Consider the following 9,790-nt stretch of genomic DNA (forward strand, 5'->3'; position numbering starts at 1 on the left):
GAACAGTTGAATGTATCACACGGGAGTATGATATTCTCCCATTGTGATTTGTTTATTAGGAGGAAGGGGTTGGGGGGGGGGGGCACAGAAAGGAAAATAGAAGAGGAGCGACAGAAAACAAAAACAAACAACAACAAGAAATGCATTGAACGCCTAAACTGCCTATGAATATGGTCGTGCTGTCATTAGCTAATTGTATTTCCTGTGGGCACCATGTGGGAGGCCTGATGACCAAGAACATGAGGAGGGGGTGATGAGTCAGAAAGAGATGTAATTAGGCGGGATGGAGTGACACAAATCGGCAATGTGAGGTGTAGAACCCAGCGGTTTGTGAACCACTTGTAAGTGTAGATATGTTGACATCCTATCATATCCTATACTGTCTGATCGCTAATCCTGGCACCGACAGTGTCTTTACTTGATTGTGTCTAATTGCACCCAGGCATGCGTGAATCCATCAGACATGTGATAGTCCTGCAGAAAAATGGAAATGCTGCGAGGGGGCTGCCCAAGAGCCACAGCACCTCCCAGCCAATCGGAAGTGGAGTGGGGTGAGCCTGCACGGCCCATCCCTCCTCCTGCAGCTCTGGCAAGGGAGCAACTGCCATCCCCCCGGGTGGTCCCTGGACCATCCGCGCCCCCACTAACCGGGAGGGAGTGCAGAAGGAAGGGGCAGCAGCAGCGGCCGCCGCAGGCTCGTAGAGGCAGGTGGAGCCGGAGACGGGCCAAAAGGGGTGCGCGGTATGGTCCGTAGAGCACTTTCCCGGTACAAGGAAACGGGGCCCAGGCCAGGCCGACCTGACCCGGGAGGGCACTTTGCCCGCCCAACCCACCGGGGGGGGGGCTCAACGCACAGGGCCACCCATACAAGACCTATGAAGCTGTAAGAAGAAAAGAGATTGAGTTGCTTGATGTTTTTCGAATTATTTTTCCAACTACTAATTTTTTTTTTGATGATGAATATGAGATGATCTTACCTGTAATTACAATTTTCCCTATTTCCCAAAGCAGTGAAGGCGAAATATTAGGGGAGTTGTTAAGATCCATTAAGTCTTTCCATTCTTTCTTCACCAATGTATCAAATGCTGGATCATCCAATCAAGAATCATTACAGCACCAGATTGGGTGGAGGTGTGGAAATCAGTTTTAAGAGCTAAAGAAATTGGTGCATTGATTAACATTCTAGACAAATCCGTTTTGTCACGTAGGACTAGCTAATCAGGTACATTAGAAAGAAGCAGGACAACTTTTCCCGGCCAACCAAATTGGTGTCAGATGCCACAAATGCGCATGAGCAAGAAGTTCCTATCTAAAAACCCTTCATCTTTGTAACGAGCTTTTTCATTGCACACAGTATGTCATCTAAGCCTGACTTAAGACAGGTCACTTTTTAGAGGCAGCGGAGTGGTAACGATGTAATAATAATAATAATACAATTTAGTTGAAGGTGCCTTTCTGGCACTCAAGGTCGCCGTACAATCATTTAAAACTATTAGACAAAGACTAGAAAAAAATAATAGATGAAGATAATTAGCTGGACATTAAAACACCAGAAATCAGGTGTTATTATGAGGATGCGAGTCTGAAGAGGTGAGTTTTGAGTTTGGACTGAAAAACGGGGAGTGAGTCAGTGTTCCTGAGATCGGGTGGCAGGGAATTCCAAAGCCGGGGAGCAGAGCGGCTGAATGCTCTACTGCCCGTAGTACTGAGGCGAGCGGGGGCCACAGACAGGTGTATGGAGTTTGAGGACCTCAGGGCACTGGAGGGAGTTGTAGTATGGAGGAGGTCAGACAGGTCCGGAGGGGCAAGGTTGTGGATGGCCTTGAAAGTGAGGAGGAGAACTTTGCACTGGATGCGAAAGCACACTGGGAGCCATTGAAGCTGGCGGAGAACTGGAGTGACGTGGTGGACGAATGGGGTATGTCTTAAAGTGCGAGCGGCTGAGTTCTGGTCGTGCTGCAGTTTATGGAGGGGTCTTTTGAGGGAGGCCAAAGAGGAGGGAGTTGCAGTAATCCAGGCGGGAGGTGACAAGGCTAGTAACCGTGATGGCAGCATAACGGGGGGTGAGGGACGGGCGGAGGCGGTTGATGGTTCGTAGGTGAAAGTGGGCAATCCGGGTAATATTATTGATGTGTGGATGAAAAGAGGGTGTACTGTCCAAGATGACACCCAGGCTCTTAACTTGGGGGGAGGGTGAAACAATCGAGTTGTCAATGGTGAGGGAATTGCTGTGGTATTTGGATATAGTGGATTTGGAGCCAATGAGGAGCACCTCAGTTTTACTGCTGTTGAGTTTGAGGAAATTCTGGGTGAGACAGTTTTTTATTTCGGTGATACAGTCAGTCAGGAAGGTGGGCGGGAGAGGCGAGGAGGGTTCGGAAGTCGGGTAGAGCTGGGTGACATCAGCATAACAGTGAAAGTTGATGTTGAATTTACGGAAGATATTGCCAATGGAAAGGAGGTAGATGATTAAGAGCAGGGGCCCTAGGACAGAGCCCTGAGGGACACCGGAGGTAACGGGTGAGGGAGTAGATTTAAGGGACTTGAGTTAACGTAGTGAAGACGTCCAGAAAGATAGGATGAGAACCAATTCAACGGGATGTGGGTGATGGCAATAGTGGATAGACGGTGGAGGAGGGTGGCGTGACAGATGATGTCAAGACCTGAAGGATAGGTCCAGGAGGATGAGGATAGTGAGAAATCCAGAGTCAGCAGGATTTTTAATTTTAAATTGGGAACCAGACTGGAACTGTTCATGGAGGTTATTTTGGGATAGATGAGAGTGGAGTTGAGAGGGACGGTTCTTTCAAGGATTTTAGAGATGAAAGGTAGGTTGGATATGGGACGGGAGTTGTTGAAGTTTGAACAGTCAGCACTGGTATTCTTGAGAATTGGAGTGATGGCAGCAGTTTTAAAAGTGGGGACAATTCCAGAGGTGAGAGATGAGTGGATAATGGCAGAGATGAGTGGGACCAGGGAGGTGGAGCAGGCTTTGACTAGTTGCGTGGGTATAGGATCCAGTTGGCTGGTGGATGATTTGGACTTCCCGATAAGTTCAGAGACCTCGGAGGGGGAGGGGATGTGGAAGGAGGAAAATGGGTGTGAGGGCAGGTACCAAGAGAAGGGGCTGATTGGAGGTCATGGTGGATGTTCTTGACCTGTATATATATTTATATACAAATTAGTATGCCGGTAGATCCGCATTGTGCTGTTTTCGGCTCAGAAAATAAAAAGTTGTGGGTACATTGAATAGAACACGGAGAAGAGAATGAAGCAACCCGTAAACAGACAATGACAACGATTTGGTATCTGTCCCCACCCGCTCCTCCCCCATCATTTGGTGGTCTGGGTCAGATGCCGAGAGAGCATGGGACTCGAAAGCCCCTCCCTCTCCTCCTCTTAACACACATGTCTGAGGATGGAGGTTTGTGGGTCAAATGTCTGGCTTAGTTACTTTTGCTCCAAGAATATACAGTACGAGGAGGAATTCATTCCAAGTCAAGTCTTGATGTCACCAAAGTATTTCAGATTAAAAGTGCGCTTGGCTTGGCTTTGTGTGTGGGTGGCTGGGTTGACACAGAGTAGATTGGATAGACAGGGAAAAAAATCTAGTTCAGAATAACATCAACATTAATACGTACTGATGTGTGTGCAGCGGCGCTCCTTTGTCATGTGCTTTTCCTTTCCTCCAGACGCTTTGGTTTTCTTCATCGATGACCGTTGTCCTCTTTGGAAAAGTGGTTTCAATTGAGTTCTTTCTTTTACTCAATTGCTCGTCTTTCAGTCAACCGATCGAACTGAAGCTCAGGACGAGACCGTGGAGCGATCGAACTGAAGCTCAGGACGAGACCGTGGTGTCGTCTTCTGGCGTTTCTCGTTTGAGTTTAATGGACTCCGTAGGCGCTTTCTTCCCCTTGACTGCCCATTCTCCGTCCATTCGTCCCTCACTTCCTTCAAATTGCTTTTAGGTCACGAGGATACTTAGCCCTGGCCCCGTCTCCTCTCCGCAGTCAGCGCCAGCTCCTCATTTGCGTCTATTCTCTGCGCTGGCGAAATGTCTGAGAGAAGACTATCGCACGAGGACGACCGCGCCTCGCTTCTGTCCAAACTGGGCTCCGAGTCTCCTCGGCCCAGGATGAAATACGGCGGCATGTTCTGCAGCGTGGAAGGAGCTTTTGAAAACAAAACGCTCAACTTTGAATCCTTCAGCCCTCGGCCGAGGCGGCGCCCGACCGGAGAGGACGTGCAGAGAGGATGCGGCCAGATTGGAGCGGTGGCGGCGCCCTTGGGACGCGGCCAGGTACTATGAAAGAACTTGACACTTAAACGCCAACTCGTTTACAAGTCAACAAAGTATGCTAACAACTCCAATTTTTTAAAGTAGCTGTCGTGGGCATTTCCAATGTCAGTTTTCTACTGTCTGATGTTCTCCTTGACTATTGAAATGTTGATGTTAAACAGTGTGACATTCATGAGATGAAGATGCGATGATGTCATACAGAAACTTTGGGCTCGCCTACGTGAAGTGGGGCATCTTATATGAGCCAGATACTTTCCTACCGTTTGGCCTATCGTGGAAGGAAGCCAGCACATGCTGCAGCACCCGAGTCAGGGACTGAGGACAAACTCTTCCAACCTGGCTTTGAGCAGCAACATGGAGAGCTGATAGTTGAGTGCGTGTGTGTACGGCACATCAATTAAAAGCGTTTTCTTGTATGTTTCCAGGACAGCCGTCTGATCATTAAAGGAGGGAAGATTGTCAATGACGACCAGTCATTTTATGCTGACGTTTACATCGAGGATGGAATCATCAAGTAGCTTGCTTTTATTTCCTCCTTAACTATTGCAATACTCGAATGGAAGAGATAACATCGGTTCCCCTGAGGTGCTAAAATACCATTTTTTTTTTTTTTTTGGTGTCCCACTCCCAAGTTTCACTTTCATTGATCCTTGACTACTGTCAACCTGAAAGGAGCATGCATTTTTCCATACACTCGCTACTTACGTTGACATGATTGATTAATGAGCAATAGGAATGTGCAGGCAGCTTTCAAAACTTGCCTTTAAATACAATGCATCATATTTCAAACAGCGGTACAATTGCTGTCCTACAGTATTTAACTTGCCTTTCAGAGCACCTCATCAGAATTTCATACCAAAGTTTATTTCCCCTCAAAATACTCGGACAGACAACGAGGAAGTTTAATGTACAGAGCCCCCTCCCCTCCTCTGCCCGCCTGCCTCAAGCGTGTCTTGTTCGGTTGACATGTGCTCTCCCTCCTGTTCCTCCGTGCAGTCAAATTGGGGAGAATTTGATGGTCCCCGCAGGTGTTAAGACGGTAGAGGCCGGCGGTCGACTGGTCATCCCGGGGGGAATCGACGCCAACACCAACCTGCGCGCGTCCCAAAAAGGCCTGAACCCCTCCGACGACTTCTACTGGGGAACCCGAGCGGCTCTGGCCGGAGGAACCACCATGATTAGTAAGAAAAAATCTGGCACACTGTCGCACACGCGACTAGCGATGAACCGGCGCTTATTTACCGTACGCAGTCGACCACGTGATGGCCGAGCCGGGCGGGAGCTTGCTGTCGGCGTTGGAGGAATGGAGGGACGCGGCCCACCAAAGGGCCTGCTGCGACTTCTCTTTCCACGTGGATGTCACTCGCTGGCACGTCGGACTCGCCGAGGAGCTGGAGATGCTCGTCAAGGACAGAGGTGGGTCTGGGCAAAGACGCGTATTGACCACTGGTCTTGCATATGTTTGTGCCAGCCATATACTGTAGTAGTCGCTAGCTTAGCGCCGCCATCGATATCTGATCAATGATCCTTGTGGATTACTCTCTTTATTTTGTAAACTACTGACGCCGTGAGGCGGCCGTGACTCAGGCCCTGCTGACTGTCGCTCTCCGCTGAATTATCAACTACAAACCCTAACCCTCTGCACGCTCGCTCATGACTTGTCAGTCCACAGGTAGTGTCTTGTGACATTATTTGTCTTGCAGGTGTTAACTCGTTCCTGTTTTTTATGACTTACAAGGACCAATATCAGAGTTCCGATTCACAGGTACGACCGGCTATGCTTTCTTTTGAACGGAGGAGGTGTGCGGCATCCGTCACTTTGCTTGGCAATCCAACAATCGTGCCATTTTGCGCCACGTATCGTATTTCTTTTCTACTTGCAGCTTTACGAGGCTTTTGGGCTCCTGAGGGATCTGGGCGCCGTCGCCCTGGTACATGCCGAGAATGGCGACATTGTCGCCGAGGTAAAGTTGGCCAGACTCTGCTGCGAGCACGGGCTTCTACTAGCCGCGCTTTGAAGAAATTTTTGCGTGGCGTTTTAGAGGCAAAAGGCGGTTCGTCGTCTCGGCATCTCCGGACCCGAAGGACATGTATTTTCTCACCCTGAAGAGGTCCATTTTTATTCCTGTACAGACTCCCAAAATACTTGCGAAGTAAGTCACGCTTTGTCATTTTTTGTTTAAGGCGGAGGCCGAGGCAGTCCACCGTGCCGTCACTATAGCAAACCGAGCAAACTGTCCGCTATATGTGACTAAGGTGATGAGCAAATCTGCTGCTGATGTGATTGCCAAAGCTAGGAAGAAAGGTGAGCGAGCGAGCGAGCGAGCGAGCGAGCGAACGGACTGTCAGCCAGCCGGCCGGCATTTTTCCTAATGTTCACGATGCGGACGAAGCCCGCGTTTGTTTGAATGAAGGCTTGACAAAGAATGTCAAATTCCCAGGAGGGAGTCCCGTCCCGCCCGCTTAACTGGAGTGGAAGGAAGATCCGATGGGTCTTTGTCTCCCTAGTTTACTGCATAATGTTCCCACTCAGTCTCACAGATGTAGCCACTGAATTGTTTGCATTTGACGGCAGGAGCGGTGGTCTATGGTGAGCCCGTGGCAGCGGGTCTGGCAGTGGACGGCTCCGGCTATTGGTCCAAAGACTGGGCTACGGCTGCGGCCCTGGTTATGAGCCCGCCCCTCAATCCCGATCCTTCCACTCCGCAGTACCTGGGCTCCCTCTTGGCGTGGTCAGTGCATCCGGCTGACGGGCCACACAAACTTAGTCATCTCAAGAAAAAAAACATGTGTAATGATGTGATCCATAATAGACTTGAAATAGTTGTTTACACTAGCCTTGGATCAGTTTTGAATGAGCTTATACACTTCCTCGAACCTCCTGCATGATGATTCAACAGCATCAAATCGCTTCATGATTTTCCAAGCAACTATTTTAGTACCTATTTCACGATTATCGGAAGCCATGCACGTATCTACACTATATCTTGTTAATACATTCAAGTCGTGCAAGTTAGGACCAAAGACGTCAGTACGTTTCCTTTAAAACTGGCCACTAAAATCTTCAAACGTGCTCTAAAGCAGGCTTTAGGCATAATTTAGAAGCACCCCACACACACACGTGCACTTTTTTTTGCCGCTTCATTCCCGTTTGCTAAGCGTTTCATGTTTAACGTGTTATGCTGGTCCCAAATATGCTCCATAATTCAAGTATACAGTATGTTTTTAAGACTGCAGTGAGTGTGTGAAATATAATATGTATACTTTTTTGTAGCGGTGACCTCCAGGTAACTTCCAGCGCTCAAGCCGGTTTTTGCACAGCTCAGAAAGCTGTGGGGAAAGATGACTTTACACTCATACCAGAGGGAACCAACGGAATCGAGGAGAGGATGTCAGTGGTTTGGGACAGAATGGTGGTGAGCCAAATGGATCAGAGATTTGTTAACCCCTAAAAAAAAAGATGAAATGTGTTTGGACTAACTAGATTTGGAATGTTTTGTATTTGTTATTTTTGTAGCGTACAGGGAAGATAGATGAGAATGCGTTTGTGGCCTTGACAAGTACCAATGCAGCAAAAATCTTTAACATTTACCCTCGTAAAGGTATTTCATCTCAAAATTTTAATATTTGGTGTTGTTTTTCATGCTACTACAAAAATAAAGTTTATCTGTAACCAGGACGGATCGCCATCGGTTCTGATGCCGACATCGTTGTTTGGAACCCAAAAGACACCAAAACTGTCTCTGCCAAAACACACAACTCGGTAACAACTTGAAGTCCGCCTCCTAAAAAGCCATTGGGTTTAGTTGCATCTCTGTATTCAGTGGCCATTAAAAGTTATCGATGATTTGCTCCCGTCCTGGTAGACATTGGAGATGAACGTCCTCGAGGGTCTGGAGTTTGACGGCGTCCCCACAGCGGTTATCTCCGGCGGCCGAGTTGTCGCGGAGGACGGCCTACTCCGCGTATCGGAAGGTTCCGCTCGCTTCGTTCCGAGGAAAGCCTTCCCTGACGTCGCGTACCGCAGGATCCGAGCTCGCGGCAAGGTGAGCCATCGTGAAACACGAGCAATAGGCTTCATATGTTATTTACCCGTGAAGCGCTGTGTGTGCGGCCCGAGTCTTAACCCTTTTTTCAAAAATTATTTGTGTGTTCAGATTATTGGGAGTCAAAGTGTCCATCGTAGCATATATGATGGTCCAATCCACGAAGTCGGTACAATGAATAAATTGACGGCACCTGCATTAACCGTCAAAGGAAGTGCGTGCTTCAAAATCCGTACCATCACTCGAAACCTCCATCAGTCAGGATTCACCTTGGCTGGTAAAATTGGGGGTGGGGGATCAAAGCCACAGATCAGAGTCATTTTAGGGTCTTTTGTTTCCTACAGGAACTCAGATTGATGACCACGTTCCTCGACGGTCTACTCAGAAGATTGTGGCACCACCTGGTGGACGATCAAACATTACATCGCTTTCTTAACTGTGACAGCAATTTGAAACTTTGTCCTGTCATCATCACTATTGTAGCTTAACGGTTTTATATTCATGTAAATTGCTTGATCATGGCTAGTACAAATGCTGGCAAGTGTGGAACAAAAGTTCAGCTTTTGTCAAGCTGTGGTTGTGATGCTCGTGCCCTCGATAGAATTAAATTAAGCCTTTAGTAGTGTTTGTAGAGCTGTATAAATGAAATGAGCGTTAATTTATTGTACATGTATTATTTGGAAACCCTCCAGTGCTGCTGACAGGTGAGTAATACAGAGTGATAAAGCAAACACATTTCCATTTTTATTCATATAGTTGAAGTAAATAACCTGCCTGCCTGGTCGTGTGATGAATGTGCAATTGTTGTAAATCATGGACGTTTTGTTAAAAGCAAAATAGAAAAGGCAAGCGAAATAGAAACATCAATGACAAAAATTGTCATTGTTTTTTCCTTTTCTTTACTGACAAAAGTTAATAAAAAACTTTACTATTTATTTATTCATTTCTTTCTCTTTATTTTTATTCATTTATTCATGTCTTTCTCTTTATTTTTATTCATTTAATTATTTTTTTTAATTTTGGCACTGCTGTGATTCCATACATCCTGCCATAACTGCCACATACAGTCTATTTTTTGAAATTTTAATTAACAACAATGATAAATTTTACAATTCCAAAGGCAGTTTGGTATCACATTCAAACACCGCGCTGGCTCCTCCATTCATTTTCTTCTTCTCTGGTGGTAAATGGACAGCAGCCAACAGTATTTGAGCTTCGTTACCACCACCGCATGGACATATTTTCCGTGTACCACTGCAATGCATTTTGGGATACACGGAGCTCTGGAGTGACCATCGTTTTTCACTCGATCACTGAGCCCTCTGAGGGTCCATCTCACCGAGTTCACTTCGCTGTTTTGGGAATTGAAAAGGCCCTTAAGATGGCGGCCGGGATTCCCCCGGGGGGCGGTGGCTAGGGCAAGTGAGCGAGGGCTCATTTAAAC

General features: G+C 47.3%; 1 protein-coding gene across 2 annotated transcripts; it reads left to right on the top strand.

Moving 5' to 3' along the window:
• Positions 1-98: 98 nt before the first annotated feature.
• LOC130909168 (dihydropyrimidinase-related protein 2-like) lies at positions 99-9,424 on the top strand. Of its 2 annotated transcripts, XM_057825321.1 has the most exons (16): positions 99-883; positions 3,785-4,300; positions 4,726-4,814; positions 5,297-5,481; positions 5,552-5,716; positions 6,004-6,065; positions 6,184-6,264; positions 6,343-6,411; positions 6,485-6,605; positions 6,876-7,032; positions 7,575-7,716; positions 7,818-7,902; positions 7,978-8,063; positions 8,167-8,346; positions 8,458-8,623; positions 8,691-9,424. In XM_057825321.1, the coding sequence occupies exons 2-16, from the start codon at positions 4,055-4,057 to the stop codon at positions 8,780-8,782; spliced, it is 1,926 nt and encodes a 641-aa protein (XP_057681304.1). In that variant the 5' UTR covers positions 99-883; positions 3,785-4,054; the 3' UTR covers positions 8,783-9,424. The 2 variants fall into 2 exon arrangements, with proteins under 2 accessions (XP_057681304.1, XP_057681303.1); XM_057825320.1 differs by having other exon boundaries at positions 99-4,300.
• Positions 9,425-9,790: the final 366 nt, after the last annotated feature.

Source organism: Corythoichthys intestinalis, chromosome 21 (genome assembly GCF_030265065.1).
Source record: "Corythoichthys intestinalis isolate RoL2023-P3 chromosome 21, ASM3026506v1, whole genome shotgun sequence".
Taxonomy (NCBI): domain Eukaryota; kingdom Metazoa; phylum Chordata; class Actinopteri; order Syngnathiformes; family Syngnathidae; genus Corythoichthys; species Corythoichthys intestinalis.